Below are 22,963 nucleotides of genomic sequence, written 5' to 3'. Positions count from 1 at the left end.
ACATTGGTCAGGCTGGTCTCGAACTCCTGATCTCAAGTGATCCGCCCATCTCAGCCTCCCAAAGTGCTGGGATTACAGGCATGAGCCACTGCACCCAGCCAATTCCTTAATTGTTAACCTCCTTTTTCAGGTTTATCAGCCTTCTCCTGGCCTTATTTTCCTATCTAGACTAGAGCACACAGCTGATCACAACTCTCTTGTACTCCATTCAACCAGCAAAACCCAAACTGATTCAATCTCGTAATTTGCTTTCTCTTCTCCAATATCTAAGTGGAAGAAAACACACAACTGCAAAGATTGGCGTCATTCCAAATTGATGATCGCCAACTTCTGCTGGGCCCTTAATGACGCTCAATAATCCTTTTACTTGTCTTTAACCAGCTCTTTTTTCTCCCCAGCTGTCCTAAGCAGCTAACACCCCCCTGGAGTGTCCTACTTAATTCTATTCTCTAAATCATGCTTCTTATTTTGAGAAATTTAACATTCTTAGGCACAAAGTACTTTAATATCTTGCCCTTTCTTCTAACTTTATAAATATATCTATATATCCACCTATCCATGCATCCTCTCCCCAGTCTTAGAGGATAAATGGTGTCTCCCAATTCCTAACCACCCATTCGAGTAAATCTCACTACCTAGTTTTAACCCAATACCTTCGTATTTCTTCTGGAACCCTGTACCATCAATTATTCCCAATCTTTTCTCCATTTTCAACTTCTCCCTCTTCTCCACTGGCTCCTTCAACTCCATCTATAAACACACTCATGTTTCTCTCATTTTAGAGGCAAAACAAACAAACAAACAAACAACTTCCCCTGGTTCCCAGTCCCCCTATAGCTCTCTCTACAACTTTTTATTGGTCAAACATTTTGAAACATATTCTATACTCACTGTCTTGACTTGACTTTTCACTCACTCCTCAACCCACACAATCTGACTTCTACCTCCCCTGAATATATTTCCATATTCCACCTTAACAACTAGAAGTTGTTCCACTGGAACTACTCACAAAGGAAGCCAAAACCTCTGTATTATCAATTCTAAAAGAAACTTTTCTTGTCCATATCCTTCTGAACCTTCCTGGGATACTTGGCAACATCATTCCTTCATTCTTTATTGATAACCTGTATTCCCTTTGTTTCCTTGGAACTATTATTCTCCTGGTTATTTTTTATACTTCTGGCAATTTCTTAAGATTCCTTCAGACTGTCCTCTTTCTTGGCCTGAGAATTAAATACTGTGCATTCCCCTGAGTTCTGTTTTTAGCCTGCTGTCTGTTCCCTTTCTTCCTCTCCCCACCCGTCTCACTCTCAAATATACGTGTATGAATGTGTATATGCATATTAGGTTGAACCACGGCAAACTGCCAATCATTAACCACCTCTGACGTACAAAAAATGGCAATTTCCTATGGTCCAGCCTAACGTTTAAACAGCTCTTTAGCATGGAAGAATAAGAGAAGAAACAAAGAATAACCCAATTAGAAGATTGAGAGAGAACTGCAAAAAAAAAAAAAAAATTCAAACTGAAGTCTCTGAAAATTTATTAGCTGGGAGAATTGGTGTGGATGTCATGTGAATGATGATATTGGTCAGGATGTAAAAGTTACAATTAGCATAAATAGACCTCAAATCCAAGTTAATGTGATAGGTAATTAATCAAGTGCCATTCAATTATGACAAACGCTAACCAGGACAACATGTTTCCTGTCAATGTGGCCAACAGTAAGTGATTTAAGGTAAAAAAAAAAAAAAAAAAAAAGTTATAAAAGAAACATTACTCAATTGCCCCTCTTTTAGAATAGGAATAACCATTCTATAAGAAAGTGGCTCTCAAACTCATTCAGGTAGAACTTCTGGAAGCCATACTGGTCTTCTTGGAGACCACTCCAAAATAGTAACATATTATATATAAGGATGGAACAATTTTACTAGCAGAAAACGACTATTAGTATAAATATAAAATATGAATGTCATGGGGAGTTTTGTTTGCTTTGGTCACTACTATATTCCCAGTGTCAAGAAGGGTATATAGTAGGTGCTCAAAAAATATTTGTGAAATGAATAAATGTATCTACAAAAATATAAACCACAACAATCAAACTAAGTATTTCTCAGTTTGTTTGTTTTTATTAATATGCATCTGCCACTTGTTCATTCACTATGTCATTTGCTACAAGTGGAAACAGGTCAGGAAAACTGTATGCAACACAGCCTTAAAAAAGGAACATTCTATGTATTAACTTTGAGTTGAGTGATACAGTACCTCAAAGCCCAGGTCCAAGAAAATCCTGTTATAAAACCATTGCTGTAATGTCAGTTTGGAATTGTGTACCACTAGCAATAGAATAATACACCCTATTGAATCTAAGCAAGACAAGTTTTTGTTACCTTGAAATAAATGGTTGATGTAAAGAAGAGCTGTGCTAGACGGTCAAAAAGAAGTGGTTTCACCTCTAGGAATAAAAAAAAAAGATTATTCAAAATCCTTTCAATCATAGTACATTGAATTAAATGACTCCAAATTTTCATGATACATACCAGAGAAGCTATTAAAAGGAATCCAGCTCACAAGCTGAAGGAACTGTGACCGACAACAGAGGCCATCCCAGAGAGGAAGGCTCTTATACAGGAATGCTTCACAGGAATAAAACCCCTCCTGTAACACAAGTGAATAGTAAATCCTTATATGGAATTCTTCAGTCATAAAATTATGCTCTAAACAACCAGTTTATTTTGTGCTATAGTTGCTTCACTCTTAGACTAATTTTTTGTCATGAATATAATAAAAGCCTTAGGTTAGGTGCCAGACTTCCTCAGAAAAAGGATGAGATGATTAGTATTTGCATACATTACCATCTTTACCAATACAGTTCTCAAATACCATAAAACTTCATCAATTGGAAAGAAGATTAAAAGTTATAGAATTTTTTTGGCCAGGCGCGGTGGCTCACGCTTGTAATCCCAGCACTTTGGGAGGCCGAGGCGGGCGGATCACGAGGTCAGGAGATCGAGACCACGGTGAAACCCCGTCTCTACCAAAAATACAAAAAATTAGCCGGGCGTGGTGGCGGGCGCCTGTAGTCCCAGCTACTCGGAGAGGCTGAGGCAGGAGAATGGCGTGAACCTGGAAGGCGGAGCTTGCAGTGAGCCGAGATTGCGCCACTGCACTCCAGCCTGGGCGACAGAGCGAGACTCCGTCTCAAAAAAAAAAAAAAAAGTTATAGAATTTTTTTTTAAAATAAGATTTATTATCTTGGGGTACATGCAGTAATTTGAACAGTCAATAAAATGTATACAATATTATATAATAGGGCTAGAATTTCATTAGAGGCCATAGACCAAATCCCAACTCTGAGCAGCTCCATCTTTAGAGGCTCAAATGTCTAGGTTGCTTATATTTCCACCAGAGTGAGGATCTGGGACTTCCCTTTTTTCCGTTGTCACCTAACCTTTTCACAGTGACATGCACCAGGACTCTATCCTAAGACCTTCTTTTCATGACATGAATTCTCTGGACAATCTCATCCATATCATAGCTAAAACCACTTTTAACATGAGGGGTCCTAAATCTGTATCTCTAGCCCAAATCTCATTCCTGAGCTCTAGACTCATTATTTTACTGCGCACTGGATATGACCGCTTTCATGTCCCACTAGGCATCTCTTAAGTGAAACATCTTTCCTTCCAAGCCTGCTCCTCCTATATTTCTTTTCTCAGGGAATGCCATCCCTCCCAAGTAGGAAACATAAATGTCAACCTAAATTGCTATCCTCACTACCATCTCTGCACCCAGCTTCCAATTAAATGGTTTCACATCAAATCCCTAAAACTTGGGCTGGGTGTGATGGCTCACACCTGTAATCTCAGCACTTTGGGAAGCCAAAGCAGAAGGAATGCTTAAGCCCAGGAGTTTGAGACCAGCCTGGGCAACGTGATAAATCCCTGTTTTTACAAAAAAATACAAAAAACAAACAAACAAACAAACAAAAAATAGCCAGGAGTGGTGGTGCACACCTGTAGTCCTAGCTACTAACTAGACTGAGCGGGGAGGATCAATTGAGCCCAGGAGGTCAAGGCTGCAGTAAGCCATGATTGTGCCAGTACACTCCAGCCTGTGCAACAGAGCAAGACCTTGTCTCAAAAAAAAAAAAAACAAAGAATTATTCCACAAACATTTATCAATCAAGTTGAACATCTATACATGAAGAAAAGTTAGACATGGTTTCTGCCTGCCGGGAGCTCATCATGTGTGGAAAAATGGATGCTAAAAATGTCACGATAGAGGTAAGCACAAGGAGCCAAGGAAGCACATAGAACAAGGAGATAACCCACACTGGGCAATAAGTGAAGGCTTCTTGATGGTGCTGATACCTAAGCTGCAGCTTAAAATACAACTCAGGGTTACTCAAACCAAATAGTCCATTGGCTGGAACATATTTGATGCTCAAAAAATGTTTGTTGATTATAAGAATATAAGTAGTGACCCTATGAAATTTACATTACTGGCTAATTCAATTAACTGAATACATTTAATTACATCTTCAGTTTGTTCTCTTGAATTACAGGCTTTTCCCTTTTATTTGCCTAATATAACACATTCTTTCTTCAAATCTAACAGTGCAAAGATAAAAGTCCAACTCAGCTTTATCTATAATGAGCTTCAAACTGAACAAATATTATTTACAAAAGATGTCAGGTACTAAAAAAAAGGGTTTTTTGTTGTTGTTTTTGAGACAGGATCTCACTCTGTAACCCAGGCTGCAGTGCAGTGGCACAATTATGGCTCACTGCAGCCTTGACCTCCTGAGCTCAAGTGATCCTCCTACCTCATCCTCCTGAGTAGCTGTGACTACAGATGCATGCCACCATGCCTGGATAATTTTTGTATTCTTTGTAGAAATGGGGTTTTGCTGTGTTGCCCAAGCTGGTCTTGAACTCCTGGGCTCAAGTGATCCAGCTGCCTTGGCCTCCAAAGTGCTGAGATTACAGGTGTGAGCCACCGCAGCTGGGCAAGAAAAGGTTTTCAGGCTGGGCGCGGTGGCTCACGCTTGTAATCCCAGCACTTTGGGAGGCCGAGGCGGGCGGATCACCAGGTCAGGAGATCGAGACCACGGTGAAACTCCGTCTCTACTAAAAATACAAAAAATTAGCCGGGCGTGGTGGCGGGCGCCTGTAGTCCCAGCTACTCGGAGAGGCTGAGGCAGGAGAATGCCGTGAACCTGGAGGCGGAGCTTGCAGTGAGCCGAGATCGCGCCACTGCACTCCAGCCTGGGTGACAGAGCGAGACTCCGTCTCAAAAAAAAAAAAAAAAAAAAAAAAAGAAAAGGTTTTCAATGGATATCTAAATAAATTTTAGTAAAGAGTGGTGGAGAGTGGAAGAAGCAAGTGAAATCTTACTTGTAAGAAGCACTCTGCCCTGATGATAGTATCCAGGAAGTTGGTAAATTCTTTTCCATGTTCATAATTATTCACCTTGTACCAAATACATTCTAGAGCAGAAACATTAAATATAAGCATCTAGTTGTACCACAATAAAAAAGTGCACAAAACATAATTATCACTAAAGTGACAAGTGACAAAGTAAAAAAGCCGTAAGTCTCATACATCCTAGCTAACTCATGATGTAGACTGGAACAGATACATGGAGATGATAGTGAGATATTCCTCAACAACTTGGTAATATAAGGAAAAGCTTATAGTGTAAATATAGGGAAAAGCTTATAGAAATGGAGAGAATTCACATATAATGAATATGATAAGCTTTATATCACATAGCAATCCAAGAAAGTATAAACATCTGAACTGAAAGTTTTAGAATACCCTAAACTTCAATTAGAGTAGGCTGAGTATAATGTAAGAGTGATACAAACTTAGTACGTGTAAATCTAATAAACTGTATCATATTGTTTAAAAGATTCAGAGTAGAAGAAGGAGAATTGGCCTGGAACCAACTAAAAGCAACTTTAACCAACAGAAGAATCAGGAGTTGCTTATCCAGTATCCAGTAAAGAAGCACTCAAATTTGGTCAAAAGAAATATTATCTCTAGAGAAATATACCCGCCCCTCCCCACCGCCCCCCACCATTGGAGGAATGAAATGCTCAGGCTTTACTATGGCTTCGATGAAAGACTTCTCACTGCCCTTTCCTTTAATTCTATAATTAAGAAATCTTCTAAATACAAATTTGGCTCCCATATATGCTGATAGCAGAGGGGATATTCTAGTTGGCAGATATGAGCATTTTGCTTACCAGAAATAATTAATTTTATAATAAGCTGACATTCTGGCTTATACATTTGTCTCTTCTGAATTTCGTTACCATTAACGGGATGATTCTGGGGCCCTAATAGCAAGTTTCTGAACATACAAAAAGATGAAGAATCCTTGGATTGTGATAGTCATCAAAGTGGAGCCACCCAGTGAGTTTTGGTGGCCATCCAGCAGTGTTTCCTTAACAAAATCCCTCTACCTTCTTACTGCCTTAAAATTACAACAGAAACATTCATGCTCTAAATATAAGATTACCACAGACATAATTACAGCATATGAAGGCTCCTGTTGTCTAGAATTTGGCACCCTTATAAAAGAAACCCATTTGTTAACTATCTTGGTCCATCCTCACTCAATTCTTACCTTCTTGTAATGTTTGACTCAACCAGTAATAAAACCTCAGCAAGACTGGCTCATCTCTGACACAGTTAATATAGTGAAGCAGCAGAGAGTTGTTTAGCACTGAGCCCATCTGAGAAGGCAGCTGCAATGACAGAACAACTGATCAACAGTTAAGTATCTGAAAAGTGGATAAGGGAATCGTCATATAGAAAACATATAACAAAAATAGGCTGGGCATGGTGGCTCATGCCTATAATCCCAACACTTTGGGAGGCCGAGGCAGGAGGATCACTTGAGCCCAGGAGTTTGAGGCCACACTGAGCAATATATTTTTAAAATAATTTTTTTCTGTTTTGTTTTGAGATGGAGTCTCGCTCTGTCACCCAGGCTGGAGAGCAGTTGCTCCATCTCAGCTGACTGCAACCTCTGCCTCCCAGGTTCAAGTGATTCTCATGCCTCAGCCTCCTGAGTAGCTGGAACCACAGGCATGCACCACCAAGCCCGGTTAATTTTTTTTTTTTTTTTTGAGACGGAGTTTCGCTCTTGTTGCCCAGGCTGGAGTGCAATGGCGCGATCTCGGCTCACTGCAACCTCCACCTCCTGGGTTCAAGTGATTCTCCTGTTCAGCCTCCCGCTCAGCCTCCCGCATGGCTGGGATTACAGGCATGCACCACCACGCCCAGCTAAATTTAGATTTTTAGTAGAGGTGGGGTTTCTCCATGTTGGTCAGGCTGGTCTTGAACTCCCAACCTCAGGTGATCTGCCCGCCTCAATATCCCAAAGTGCTGGGATTACAGGTGTGAGCCACCGCGCCCAGCCCAATTTTTGTATTTTTTAATAGACATGGGGTTTCACCATTTTGGCCAGGCTGGTCTGGAACTCCTGACCTCAAGTGATCCGCCCACCTCGGCCTCCCAAAGTGCTGGGACTACCGGCATGAGCCACCATGCCCAGCCTGATATAAATTGTTTTAAAAATTAGCCAGGCATGGTGATGCACATCTATAGTCCCAGCTACTTAGAAGGTTGAGGTGGGAGGATCACATAAGCCCAGGAATTCAAGGCAGCAGTGAGCCATGATCACGCCACTGCCTAGGTGACAGATAAGACCCTATCTCAAAAAAACAAAATAAACAAACAAACAAAAAAAACAAAGGCCATGAAATTCAAATAGAAAATGCAAAGAAGCACATGGTCCAGTCACATACCTCTAAGCAATGGATGTTCTGTAAAAGTTGGGGGAAGCTTTGAAGTTGTTCTAGTGGAAATGATCCACTTCTATTCAGACAATCAGAAAGACTCATCTCTTTTTTTCCACATTCTTTAGTGTAGCTACTGGAATTGAGCACTGGTATAACTGAGAGAGAATTCCACTTCTGAAGAAAGATAATAAAACGATCTATCGATGGACTAAACAGACTACAAACCATAAATATAAAAGCAGCTGTTAAGGTGTTTCAATTAAAGGAATCTGAATATGGCTTACACAGAATCCTGGGTAACTGACATATACTTAAATATCTATAATCTCCTCTAAGATCTGAATGGTTATTATTTGGATTTAATAAAAGAAAGCCATGCAAGTTGTTTGAGCTTTAGATACTTACTCTTTTTAGAGGACGAACATTAGCTGGACGTAACATCAACTTCAGAGGTTCTGGAGAAGGTCCCCGGTTTCTTTGCTTCACGGCAAGCAGAGCCGTCTTCCATAGATTCTCTGAATTCTTAAAATATATCTATAAATTTGGATATAAAGTACAAGAGAGTAGGTACCCATAAACTGAAGCAACATAAAGTCTAAAATGCCTCATTAATTGAAAATATATTATGAAATCCTTTACACCCATACAAATGCACTTAAAGTATTTTTTTTTCTGATTAGTAATCTATTAAATATACCAAATGGGATCAACATGAAGTACCAATCCCTAAAAAAAAACTTTCCCAAAACAGTACCACAATACTAGATTGTAAAACAGTAGGCTGTAAACATTTTACTTGAAATCTGTAAATTAACTTTACCAAAAATAACATATTTCAATCTCAATATGATTTCTCTCTCCTTAATCCCTTACCTTCTTCCTTACAGGCAAAGATACTGAAATCAGAGCAGGAGCAAAGAACTTATACAGTGACAACAAAGCCTGGAGATGAGGCTGCATTCCCTGAAATAAAATAAGTTTTCCATTTTCAATTCTGTGGCTATTAAGAAACTGAGGAAACAAATACCAATAAGGAAGAAAGTATATTCAGACCACAATTTCGCTGAGATATAGCTATAGGAAGATGCTACAAAAAATCAAGGAATGAGTAACCAGACATTTAAGTCAACCACCATAAAACAACCCTCTCCAAACTGTGATCTTCTCTCTTACGACCTTTTCCAACTTTACTTCTTCCTTGTATTTTTCTCTTCTCTTCTTATACCTTAGGCTGACCAGTCATACTAGCATAGCATAGCTTATTCTCACTGGTTGCATACTCAGGACTCAAAGTTTACTCATCCTTGATTTAGACCTCAAGGAGATAGGACCAAAAGAGAAGCTAATACCTGATTATTATAATTCTTGGAAAATTATCTAGGAAATTACAATTGGTATGCCATAATCAAGCAGCTTTGATATAACTGAAACAAGTCTTAACAAAAGCACTAATTTCACAATGAAAGACGTGATTACTGCTAGATACCTGTTTTATATATCCGGCTATCCAGAGAAAACATACCACTAAAATGAATTCTAAGTAAGTAATCAAATTGTTTTATTATACTAAAATTGTATTGAATCGAATACTGTACAAAGTAAGGCAGCAAATGAGGCTTAGAAATACAATATTTCCATTTTATAACAGCTTCTCGAAATTAAATTTATTAAAACAAAACCAAAATGACCCAGTTTATCTATGTTGAAAATATCTCCTAACCTCTGTACACCCATTATTAATGAGTATCAGAGTGTTTGTTTTGAGCTAGAATGCTTTTTAGAGAATACTTAGTTGTGCTGAGGCCTTTAGAACTTACAGTCTAGTTAATTAAAACTATCTTTTCTGTTAAAAAGTTAATACTAAAAAAGGGAAGGGGGAGATTTCCAGTTAAAAATGGCATATTGAACATATGATTAATTCTGGGTTCTCCCAAAGCCCCATTTAAAAGACAGTAAAAGAATGAAAAAGGTGGCTGGGCACGGTAGCTCATGCCTGTAATCCCAGCACTTTGGAAGGCCGAAGTGGGTGTATCACTTGAGGTCAGAAGTTTGAGACCAGCCTGGCCAACATGGTGAAACCCCATCTCTAGTAAAAATACAAAAATTAGGTCGGCTGTGATGGTGCACACCTGCAGTCCCAGCTACTCAGGAAGCTGAGGCAGGAGAATGGCTTGAACCTGGGAGGCAGAGGTAGCAGTGAGCTGAGATCGCGTCACTGCACTCCAGCCTAGGTGACGGAGTGAGACTCCATCTCCAATAAATAAATAAAAGAAGAATGAAAAAGGATAAAGCAAAGCACAAGTTCAAAGACAACAAGAGAGGAGACAACAGCATGTGAGAAATCTAAATAAGATTTTGGAACCTAGAATGAAGATGGTCAAATAGTAACCAAGTCAGCAGAATAGATAAAATGAAATCTAAGGTATCAACAGAAAAAGCCTCAAAAAAATCAGATTCATGCTTGACAACTCCCAGAAAGGATCACGAGTTGAGGGACCAGATTATCTCTAAAAAGTGGGGATGCAAGAGGGACAGAAAACAGGAGTATTGCATGAAAGGCTACATAAGAAGCAGTTAGAACCCCAAATTCCTTCACCATACTGGCAAAACATTAGGGCTTTACTCTGAAAATGAAGCTGGACTCGGATACCAGGCACAGCCAAGGGAGGATACCAAAACCATTTCTCAACCCTTTCTAGTGCTCAGGTCTCAGAGTGCCAGTAGCCAGGTTTACACCCTGTGATGATGTATTAGCCCACTCTAACACTGCTATAAAGAACTGCCCAAGACTGGGTCATTTATAAAGGAAAGAGGTTTAACTGACTCACAGTTCCGCGTGGCTAGGGTGGCCTCAGGAAACTTACAAACATGGTGGAAGGGGAAGTAAACACATCCTTCTTCACATGATGGTAGGAGGGAAAAGAATTAGAGCCAGGCGAAGGGGAAGCCCCTTATAAAACCATCAGATCTCGTGAGAACTCACTCACTATCACAAGAATAGCATGGGGGAAACCGCCCCCATGATTCAATTACCTCCCATTGGGTCCCTCCTACGACATGTGGGGATTATGGGAATTATAATTCAAGATGAGATTTGGGTGGAGACACAGCCAAACTATATCAGATGGTTAATTTTAAGTGTTGATTTGGCTGGTCCACAGGCTGCCCAGATATTTGGAGAAACATTATTTTGGGTGTTTCTGTGAGGGTTTTTTAGATATGATTAACATTTAAATCAGTAGACTTTGAGTAAAGCAAATTGACTGCCCTCCGCAATGTGGATAGGTCTCATCCAATCAGTTGATGGCCTGAATAGAAGAGGTCCCAGAAGAAGAAGAAAATGTCCAACAGACTGCCTTCAGACTTTATTTGCAACAGCAGTTCTTTCTGGTTCTACAGTAGACTGCCACTTAACTCAAACAGGAACATCGGCTCTCCTGGGTCTCCATCCTGCTGGCCCATCCTGTAGATTTTGGACTTACCAGCCACCATAATCAAATGAGCCAATTCCCTATAATATTATAAATACACACACACACACACACACACACACACACACACACACACACTTGATTCTCTATGTACAACCGTGCAACCCCATAAGACAAGAAACAGGAGAATTCTGTTTTGAGAATATTAACATAGTCATCTGGGAGGATCCTCAACAAAACATCAAGATCCTACAATGAACAAGTCCTGCTCATACACACAAGTTTCCAATCATCATGTTACTGTTTTACTTTTAAATATGAACAAATAAGCTTTACCAAGCATTGGTGAGCAGTGGCTCACACCTGTAATCCCAGCACTTTGGGAGACCAAGGCGGGAGGATTGCTTGAGCCCAAGAGTTTGAGACCAGCATGGGTGACACAGAGAGACCCTGTCTCTACAAAAAATTTAAAAATCAGCCAGGCCTGGTGGTGCATGCCTGTAGTCCCAGCTACTCTAGAGGCCGAGGAGGGAGGATCGCTTGAGCCCAGGAATTCACGGTAGCAGTGAGCCATGATCATGCCACTGCACTCCAGCCTGGGTGACAAAGTGAGACCCCATCTCTAAAAAAAATTAAAATAAAATTTAAATTTAAAAAGTACCACGAAAGACCAAACAATCTAAAAACAGAAACTATGAGGAAACAGAGACAAAGCTTGAAACAGAAAAAAATCACAGCCCAAAGTGCATACACACAGGCTCATGCCCGGTAGAGGGAGAACCAACCCTTAGGATGAGACCAAATCCCCCTTCTGGTTCTAAAGATTGCTCTGCACAGGGCCTAGTGTATGTAGGAAAATGCCCCACTTCCTACTATTCATGCCTGCCACCAGAAATACAATTTTTGTGGTTTTGTTTCCTTCACAGATTGGGAGCTATGGGGCATGGATGGGGACAGACGGGATATATGCCTTTGCAGGTATCAGAAATTCACACATCCAATGTATTTCCTCACATATGTTGACTATGCCTGTTACTATCATGCATGTTAGGTTACATATGAACATGGCTATGCCTTCTTGGTTTGATATTGTTGGACTTACCCAAATTCATCAAAATTCAGCTAATCAAAACAATGTTATGTATGCATCTTTATAAATGGGTACTTATTGACAATGGAATAATTTAGTGATGTACTATATAGAGTGGTAGTAATGAAACCAGACATTTAGTGTCTCTGTTATAAATTTTTAGACAATCATCTCATAAATCATTTTTTAACTTGAACATACACTGTGTTTCAGCTAATACAAAACAAATCAGCAAGATCTTTTTTTTTTTGGAGACAGTCTTGCCCTGTCGCCCAGGCTGGCGTGATCTCAGCTCACTGCAACCTCTGCCTCCCGGTTTCAAACAATTCTCCTGCCTCAGCCTCCCAAGTAGCTGGGATTACAGGTGCCCACCATCACGCCCAGCTATTTTTTGTAATTTTAGTAGAGACAGGGTTTCACCATGTTGGCCAAGATGGTCTCAAACTCCTGACCTTGTGATCTGCCTGCCTCGGCCTTCCAAAGTGCTGGGATTACAGGTGTGAGCCACTGCACCTGGGTACTAAGATCTTTTATTATGGTAAGAATTGTCTTATTCCATTGAAATGTTTTGCTGTAACATGGGAAAAGGTACACTTTTTCATAATTTCTATTAATGTGAAATAAAATTCAAATTGGACAAAAACATTACCATTAATATCTTCAGAGAACTAAGAAAAAATAATTGTACCCATGGAACTAAAACAGAAGGCTACAAAAAAAGAATAATCATTGAACTGCACTAAGAGGAGACCTCACATTGGAGAATCACAAATGTGTTCTGTGTTTGCGTCTTTCATTCAATAAATGCCTATAGGTAGGCCATGAAAGCTCCAGTTAGGCATGACCACTATTACTTCCTATTGTTTCATATCCAAAGCTTCACAGACTTCTGTTACCTGGCAGGTAAAGTGGAAATAACAATACAGAGAGCTGTAAGGACCAGAGATAACAGTCAGAGAATATACTGAAGTTTAAGCATCCAGAAGATAATGTCTTTTTTTTTTTTTTTTTGAGATGGAGTCTCACTGTCGCCCAGGCTGGAGTGCAGTGGCACGATCTCGGCTCACTGCAGGCTCCGCCCCCCGGGGTTCACGCCATTCTCCTGCCTCAGCCTCCTGAGTAGCTGGGACTACAGGCGCCCACCACCTCGCCCGGCTAATTTTTTTTGTATTTTTAGTAGAGACGGGGTTTCACCGTGTTAGCCAGGATGGTCTCGATCTCCTGACCTCGTGATCTGCCCGCCTCGGCCTCCCAAAGTGCTGGGATTACAGGCGTGAGCCACCGTGCCCAGCCAAGATAATGTCTTAAAATGCTTTCCTGGGCCAGACTCAGCAGCTCACATCTATAATCCCAGCACTTTGGGAGGCCAAGGCAGATGGATAACCTGAGGTCAGGAGTTCAAGACCAGCCTGGCCAACATGATGAGACCACCATCTCTACTAAAAATATAAAAATTAGCCTGGTGTGGTGGTGTGCGCCTGTAGTCCCAGCTACTCGGGAGGCTGAGGCAGGAGAATTGCTTGAACCTGGGAGGCAGAGGTTGCAGTGAGCTGAGATCGCACCACTGCACTCCAGCCTAGGCAACAGAGCGAAACTCCATCTCAAAAAAAAAAAAAAATCTTTCCTAGATCACATCCATACAAAATATAAATTCATTTATGACCACTCCCTAACACTTACTGTTCCAGCCATACCAACCCAGCTCCCTAAACAATGTTTGTTGTTTGACATCTCCATGTCTTTGCTCATGCTGTTACCTCTGGGAGGAATGCCCTTCTCTCCCTTCTTTGCCTACTTAAATCCTATTCATCCCTTAAAAATTCTCTCAAGCAGGCTGGGTGCAGTGGTTCACGCCTGTAATCCCTGCACTTTGGGAAGCCGAGGCAGGCGGATCACCTGAGGTCAAGAGTTCGAGACCAGCCTGGCCAACATGAAACCCCGTCTCTACTAAAAATACAAAAAATTAGCTGGGCATGGTGGCGGGCACCTGTAATCCCAGCTACTCAGGAGGCTTAGGCAGGAGAATTGCTTGAACCCAGGAGGCGGAGGTTGCAGTGAGCTGAGCTTACACCCCACCGCACTCCAGCCTGGGCAAAAATCCCAGCTACTCAGGAGGCTTAGGCAGGAGAATTGCTTGAACCCAGGAGGCGGAGGTTGCAGTGAGCTGAGCTTACACCCCACCGCACTCCAGCCTGGGCAAAAAGAGTGAAACTCCATCTACAAAGTAAAAATAAAATAAAATAATTCTCTCAAGCATCACCACTTCTCCTTGACCCCAAGTCTGATTCTGATTTTTCGTTTTGTTCACTGAGCTCCCCAGAAAATAAGTTCCTTAAAGATAATGAGTTATAGGCCAGGAGCGGTGGCTTACGCCTGTAATCCCAGAACCTTGGGAGGCCGAGGCAGGTGGATCACTGAGGCCAGGAGTTCCAGCCCAGCCTGGCCAACATGCTGAAACCCTGTCTCTACCAAAAAATACAAAAGTTAGCCGGGTGTGGTGACGCGTGCCTATAATCCCAGCTACTTGGGAGGGTAAGGCAGGAGAATCGCTTGAACCTGGGAGGCAGAGGTTGCACTGAGCCAAGATCGTGCCACTGCACTCCAGTCTGGACAACAGAGTGAGATTCTGTCTCAAAAAAAAAAAAAAAAAGATCAAGAGTTATTTGATTTTGTATTCCCAATGCCTGGCTCAGTACCTGGCACATAGTACATTGGCAGGACTTAGGTCTTTTCGGTACTCACCATTTTGGCCTGAAGATCAAGCAGTTTTCTCACACGAAATGGTTTGACTAGAAAACATAAAGGAAAAAGGTACTATGCATTTGGATTCAGAATAAAAAGAAATTGGTTATATTTAACCACCATGCAATTCATAGTTTCTTCTTTTTTTTTTTTTGAGACGGAGTCTCGCTCTGTCGTGCAGGCTGGAGTGCAGTGGCGCAATCTCGGCTCACTGCAAGCTCCGCCTCCCGGGTTCACGCCATTCTCCTGCCTCAGCCTCTCCGAGTAGCTGGGACTACAGGCACCCGCCACCACGCCCGGCTAATTTTTTGTATTTTTAGTAGAGACGGGGTTTCACCGTGGTCTCGATCTCCTGACCTCGTGATCCGCCCGCCTCGGCCTCCCAAAGTGCTGGGATTACAAGCGTGAGCCACCGTGCCCGGCCCTTACAGTTTCTTCTTGTAACATATCAAGAAAATAAATACCCTGTTCAGTTAAGCCATTAAGCAGATGCTCTTAAAGTACTAAAAAGCAATTTCCACAAAACGACTTCTGTCATATAACTAATGCTAATAGTTATTTTAACTTTATAAAGGCCAATACAAATGCTAATTCCACAAAGTGTAATACAACTGTAATGAAAATACTCACCATTCTCTTTTTTGGTAAGTAAATATAACAAATGGCAAACATAAGGGCACTGTTAAAACATAAAAAAAAATTAAGAGGAATGATAATATGTCTTGAACAGAGGGGCAACACATTTTCCTCAAATGTCAATCTTATGCTGATTAAGTAAAAAACCTTCAGGACTTCACTGAACAATAATTTTACAAAGAGTCTCTTTTTCCTACTGTATAGTGATAAAAAAAACAATAGTTTTAATCAGCATTCCATTAGGTCACTTTTTAGTTATTTTTGGAATGTAAAGATATTGCAGACAATTTGAAAAACAGAATTATCTATCATCCTTCCACCTAACAAAAATTAATGTATTCCTTTCAATATTTGTATGTATGTATTTAGTTACTAAATTCATACAAATATTGAAAGGAATGCATGAATTTTTGTTATTCCTTTCAATATTTTTACGTATGTGTATTGTGAGTTGGTGGAGACAAGGTCTCACTATGTTGCCCAGGCTGGTCTCTAACTCCTGGCCTCAAGTGATCCTCCTGACTCAGCCTCCTAAAGTACTAGGATTACAGGCATGAGCCACTGCACCTGGCCCATACTTATTAAGACATAAACTTGAAACTTTTATCCTGATTTCCTATTTAAAACCATTTTCCCACGTTGTTTAGTCTTCAAAATTATCATTTTCAATGATGCTTCATATTCCAGTCAGTATATATACAAGAATTTAGTTAACAGCTTAGTCTTCAGTTTGGCAAATAGTATGCACTCAATTTGCTAATTAAATTATTGTATGACTGATTCCCTTCTACCATTTCATTTTCAGTGTCCATCTGTTGAGGTCTTACTCTAGATCAGGGGTCAGGAAACTATGGTCTACCCGTTTTTGTAAATAAAGTTTTATTGGGACACAGCCACATCATTCATTTATTTATTGTCTATAGCTGCTTGCATACCACACCAGCAGAGTTGAATAGTTGTGACAGAGACAATATGGCCTTCATGCTCAGAATATTTACTACCCATCCCTTTAAGAAAAAGTTTGCCAACACCTTCTCTAAATAATAGGAAAGTGAAAAAAATAAAGTATTTAATCGTACTAGAGAAAGCAACAAGAGCAAAGATTTTCTTTAAACAAATTTGTATTTTTGTAGTCATGACTCTAAACTTTAAAGTCTAAACTACAGCATATTCCATATTGCCTCTTCTGTACTTAGAAATGGTTTGAGAAAGAATCTAAACATACTTTTAAGAAGCATGAATTTAGATATGGAATTTTTTTTTTTTTTTTTGAGACGGAGTTTCACTCTTGTTGCCCAGGCTGGAGCACAATGGCATGATCTTGGCTCACTGCAACCTCCGCCTCCTGGGTTCAAGCGATTCTCCTACCTCAGCCTCCCAAGTAGCTGAGATTACAGGCATGCACCACCACGCCCGCTAATTTTGTATTTTTAGTAGAGACAGGGTTTCTCCATGTTGTTCAGGGTGGTCTCGAACTCCCGACCTCAGGTGATCTGCCCGCCTTGGCCTCCCAAAGTGCTGGGATTACAGGTGTGAGCCACCACACCTGGCCGGAATCTTTTTTTAAAAGAAAGAATACATGTTGTGACCACATCTGCCATATACTACACAGAGAATAGCAATTTTCAGTATAAAAAATGTGTTACCTCATATGCTTAAGGATATGAACTATTAGCAACACTATCATGTTGAATATGAAATGAGTGTTACACAATCACTTGCCCTAGACTCCAGCATTATAGGAAATCTGACATTCTCTTTTAATCACATCTAGAAAGGAAAAACTCATATATTTTAATCATTTTACAGTTGCCTTTCTGGCAAATATTTAGGTTGGTGCAAAAGTAATTGCAGTTTTTGCCATTTCAATGGCAAGTACTTTAATAAGTACTTGGGTTATAAAAGGCTCAGTCTCTGACTGGAAGAACTCAGTCTATTGAGCTGTTAGAAGAAAGGAGAAAGCATATCTTCTTATTTCCTATTCTTTACAAAGTATGTTTAAACACAGAATTCATTTGTATTGCAATTTGGTCAGTTTATGAACAGAAACAATATGAGGTTAAGAGAGATGTCAAAGGTAAGAGAGAGACGATGATGTACCACTTGTCATTCAACCACACCTGTGCACCACAGGACATGCAGCAGGGATGAGCATCCTGCATCCTTACTTTCTATCGACACTTCCGAGGTTACCACTCTTTCACCCTTGTACAGAAAAAGACCACCTCTGAGACTTAGTTCACCCAACTTTACTACCTCTACCTTACCTATACCCTGTCAGCTCACTACTACCCTAGTACCTTCCCCAAAATTCCATGAGGATTTGGGCATCTCACTCAGTTTTCAGCTCTAACTCGAATCCCAATATCATGCCAGATGACTTTAATGTCCATATCAACAAATCACCGTGGTCTTACAGTTTACTGACCTCAATTCCAATGACCTGATAACCATCTATAGAAATATTGTGTATTAGATACTCTGAGTGACGCTGACTGCTTTCCTGCCAGCTCAGCAATGTTTTTGACATCATATCCAGCTGTTGAAGCATGTTTCAGAGCTGGCATGAAAGCAAGAATCTGCAGTTCCCAAAAACAAAGTGAAAGTAGAAACACTAAATATTGAACAGGCTTTCTCACCAAGATTTTTTGACAAACCTTAGAAACTTTGAACTTATGACTTTAATAGCTACAAACGGAGGCAGGGGTAGGTTAGGCAGGGGATAAAGCTTAGGACCCACCCAATGTGTAGATTATGCAGAGGATCTATTATAATAAAAAACTGGAACCCCCAAGAGCTACACACTAAGTGTATGGTTGTGAAATTAAAACTCCACTGTGTTGAACAGGACAGCAAGTAAACGTGCTTGTCTTGACCTTGGAAATGGGTGAAAGGAAAATAAAACCTTTCCTGAGAATTTGTAACCACAAGCCAGCTCAAAAAATGTCTGCAGTTTGGCCAGGCGTGGTGGCTCATGCCTGTAATCCCAACACTTTGGGAGAGCAGGCAGATTACCTGAGGTCAAGAGTTTGAGACCAGCCTGACCAACATGGAGAAACTCCATCTCTACTAAAAATACAAAATTAGCCAGGCATGGTGGTGCATGCCTGTAATCCCAGCTACTTGGGAGGCTGAGGCAGGAGAATCGCTTAAACCCAGGAGGCAAAGGTTGCGGTGAGCCAAGATCGCACCATCGCACTCCAGCCTGGGCAAAAAGAGCAAAAAACTCTGTCAAAAAAAAATATATGGCCGGGCGCGGTGGCTCACGCCTGTAATCCCAGCACTTTGGGAGGCCGACACAGGCAGATCACGAGGTCAGGAGATCGAGACCATCCTGGCTAACACGGTGAAACCCCGTCTCTACTAAAAATACAAAAAATTAGCCGGGCGAGGTGGCAGGCGCCTGCAGTCCCAGCTACTCGGGAGGCTGAGGCAGGAGAATGGCGTGAACCCCCGGGGGGCGGAGCCTGCAGTGAGCTGAGATCGCGCCACTGCACTCCAACCTGGGCAACAGCGAGACTCTGTCTCAAAAAAAAATATATATATATTTATACGTATACGTATAAATATATGTATATGTGTGTATATATGTATATGTATGTATATATACGTATATATGTATATACGTATATATACGTATATACATATATACGTATATATATGTATATACATATATACACACACATATATATATATACACACACATATATATATATATATACACACATATATATATATATGTCTGCAGTTTGAATTTACACTAGTGGGATGGCCTGGAAAACCTAAAGAGAATAACTTAAAGTGGCTCTAACTTAGTTGTAACTCCCAGGTAAATCATATATCTTGTATCTAGGGACTTGTATCTAGAATACAGAAAGAACTCTTACAACCCTATAGGATAATGAACAACCCAATTTAAAAGTGGGCAAAGGATCCTAACAGACATTTCTCCAGGGAGGGTATACAAATGGCCAATAAGCACATGAAAAGATGCTCAATATCATTAGGTATCAGGGAAATGCAAATCAAAACCACAATGAAAGACCACTTCACACCTACTGCTAGCATGGCTATAATCAAGTCAGATAAAATAGCCAGTATTGGTGAGGATGTGATGAAATTTGAACCCTGCTATAGATTGCTGGCAGGAATGAAAAATGGTACAGCCACTGTGGAAAAGAGTTTGGCGATTCCTCAAAAAGCTAAACATAGAATTGCCATATGATACAGTAATTTTTTTCCTAGGTATACACTCAAAGGAACTGAAAAAGCAGGAACCTGAACAGATATTTATATACCAATACTCAACACAGCATCATTCACAATAGCCAAAAGGTGGGAACAACTCAAATGTCCAACATCAGATGAATGGATAAACAAAATGAGATACAGTCATCCCTTGTTATAAGCAGGGGACTGGTCCCAGGACTTCCCTTCCCCACCACCACATCAAACTCTGCGGATTCTCAAGTTCCTTATATAAAATTGTGTAGTACTGGCATATAACCTATGCACATCCTCCTGTATACTTTAATCAGGGGGTGCCCAGTCTTTTGTTATCTGGGCCACAGTGGAAGAAGAATTGTCATGAGCCACACATAAAATACACTAACACTAACGATAGCTGATGAGCTTAAAAAAAAAAATCCCCCCAAAAATCTCATAATGTTTTAAGAAAGCTTACGAATTTGCACTGGGCCTCATTCAGAGCAATCCTGGGCTGTGGGTTGGACGAGCTTGCTTTAAATCATCTCTGGATTAGTTATAATACTTAACATAATGTAAATGCTATGTAAATAGTTATTACATTGTATTTTTTATTTGTATTATTTTTTATTGTTATATGTTTCTTTTAATATTTTCAATCAATAATTGGATGAATCCATGGATGCAGAACCCTCAGACACAGAGGGCTGACTGCATATATATGAAGTAGAGTATTATTCACCCATAAAAAGGAATGAAGTTCCGATACATGGTACAAATGGATGAACCTTGAAGACATTATGTTAAGTGAAAGAAGCCAGACACAAAAGGATAAATACTGTATGATTCCACTTATATGAGGTACCTAGAATAGGCAAATTCATAGAGACAGATAGTAGATTAGAGGCTACCAGGAGCAGGGGAAAGAGGGAACAGGGAGTTACTGCATAATGGTTAGAAAATTTCAGTTTAGGGTAATGAAAAAGTTTTGGAAATAGATAGTGGTGATGCTTGCACAACACTGTGAATGTAATTCATGTCACTGAATTATACACCAAAAAAATGTTTTAAAATGGTGAGGGTCAGGCACAGTGCCTCACATCTATAATCCCAGCACTTTGGTAGGCCAAGGCAGGAGGATTGCTTAAGGCCAGAAAATCAAGGCCAGCCTGGGCAACATAGTGAGACTCTGCCTCTAGAAAAACTTTAAAAATTAGCTGGGCATGGTAGTGCATGCCTGTGGTCCCAGCTACTCTGAAGGATGAAGTGGATGACTCATTGTATGATATGCAAAATAGATCTCAATAAAGCTGTGTTTGTCTTTTTTTTTTTTTTTTTGAGACAAGAGTCTCGCTCGTCACCCAGGCTGATCAACCGAGACTGCAGTGAGCCATGATAGTGCCACTGCACTCTAGCCTGCACAAGAGTGAGACCCCATCTCAAATTAAAAAAAAAAAAAAAAATAGAAATAATGAAAAAAATAAATGGCCGGGCTCAGTGGCTCAAGCCTGTAATACTAACACTTTGGGAGGCCAAGGAGGGCGGATCACCTGAGGTCAGGGATTTGAGACCAGCCTGGCCAACATGGCGAAACCCCATCTCTACTAAAAATACAAAAATTAGCCAGGCATGGTGGCACAGGCCTGTAATCACAGCTACTCGGGAGGCTGAGGCAGGAGAATCACTTGAACCCGGGAGGCGGACGTTGCAGTGAGCTGAGATCGCGTCATTGCACTCCAGCCTGGGCGACAAGAGTGAAACTCTGTCTCAAAAAATATATTTAAAAAAAATTGTTTTAAGTACTAATACACCAGGCGCAGTGGCTCATGCCTGTAACCCCAGCACTTTGGGAGGCCGAGGCAGGCGAATCACCTGAGGTCAGGAGTTCAAGACCAGCCTGACCAACATGGAGAAACTTTGTCTCTACTAAAAATACCAAAAATTAGCCAGGCGTGGTGGCACATGCCTGTAATCCCAGCTACTCAGGAGGCTGAGGCAGGAGAATCGCTTGAACCTGGGAGGCAGAGGTTGCATTGAGCCGAGATTGCGCCACTGCACTCCAGCCTGGGCAACAAGAGTGAAACTCCGTCTCAGGGAAAAAAAAAAAGTACTAATACATGCTATAACACAGATGAAACTTGAAAACATTTTGCTAAGAGGCAAGTCATAAAAGATCACATTATTACATTAGTTCATTTATATAAAATGTCCAAAATAGGCAAACCTATAAAGACAGAAAATTAGATTAGGGGTTGCTTAGAGCTAGGAGGGTAATAGAGAGATGGGAGTGATAGCAAAGGGTATGGGGTTTCTTTTTTCTTTTTGAGGTGATGAAAATGTTCTAAAATTGACTATGCTGAAATGGTTGTACATATCTGTGACTATACTTAAAATCAGCAAATTGAATACTTTAAATGGGTGAATTGTATGGTATGTGAATTAAATCTCAATAAAGCTGTGTTTGTTTTGTTTTGTTTTTTTGAGACAGAGTCTCACTCGTTACACAGGCTGGAAAGTGCAGTGGAGCAATCTCGGCTCACTGCAATCTCCGCCTCCCCAGTTCAAGCGATTCTCCTGCCTCAGCCTCCCAAGTAGCTGGGATTAGAGGTGCCTGTCACCATGCCCGGCTAATTTTTGTATTTTTAGTAGAGACGGGGTTTCGTCATGTTGGCCAGGCTGTTCTCAAACTCCTGACCTCAGGTGATCTGCCCCCCTCTGCCTCCCGAAGTGCTGGGATTACAGAGGTGAGCCACCACGCCTGGCCTAAAGCTGTTTTTTAAAAGTAGCCAGAGAGAAAAGAAAAAAAGGATTACAATTAGACTGATTCATTAACATGATGGAAGCAAGGAGTCAGTGGAATAATATTGTCAATATCCCAAAAAAATTTAACTGTCATTCTAGAATTCTACATACACTAATACCAGTTTTCGAGAACAAGGGCAAAGTAGAGACATTTTCAGACAAAGAGTTTGCCATCAAAAGATTTTCAATGAAAGAATAAAAAATACACTTTTAGCCAAAGGAAAATAATCTCATCTTGAA

At 40.6% G+C, this 22,963-nt stretch overlaps 1 protein-coding gene across 6 annotated transcripts in view; it reads right to left on the bottom strand.

Annotated features, from left to right (window-relative positions):
- The window catches only part of CENPI (centromere protein I), a 71,132-nt gene that overhangs the window by 31,322 nt on the left and 16,847 nt on the right, over positions 1-22,963 (bottom strand). For 4 of the 6 annotated variants that reach the window (XR_010119711.1, XR_010119710.1, XM_063635079.1 and 1 more), the window contains 9 exons: positions 15,710-15,758; positions 15,080-15,126; positions 8,690-8,779; positions 8,222-8,350; positions 7,823-7,990; positions 6,637-6,757; positions 5,400-5,491; positions 2,541-2,658; positions 2,391-2,455 (listed from right to left, as the gene is read on the bottom strand). Coding sequence is in view for 4 of the 6 variants with exons in the window: in XM_063635079.1 (XP_063491149.1) it covers positions 2,391-2,455; positions 2,541-2,658; positions 5,400-5,491; positions 6,637-6,757; positions 7,823-7,990; positions 8,222-8,350; positions 8,690-8,779; positions 15,080-15,126; positions 15,710-15,758 (879 nt within the window). In the remaining 2 variants the exon portion in view is untranslated. The remainder of the gene's footprint in view (positions 1-2,390; positions 2,456-2,540; positions 2,659-5,399; positions 5,492-6,636; positions 6,758-7,822; positions 7,991-8,221; positions 8,351-8,689; positions 8,780-15,079; positions 15,127-15,709; positions 15,759-22,963) is intronic. The other 2 variants (XM_063635080.1, XM_063635081.1) reach the window with 1 other exon arrangement.

The sequence above is a fragment of the Symphalangus syndactylus genome, chromosome X, assembly GCF_028878055.3.
Source record: "Symphalangus syndactylus isolate Jambi chromosome X, NHGRI_mSymSyn1-v2.1_pri, whole genome shotgun sequence".
NCBI classification, from domain to species: Eukaryota; Metazoa; Chordata; class Mammalia; order Primates; family Hylobatidae; genus Symphalangus; species Symphalangus syndactylus.
Note: the sequence above shows the minus strand (reverse complement) of the source record. Positions and strands in the feature narration are given on the sequence as shown.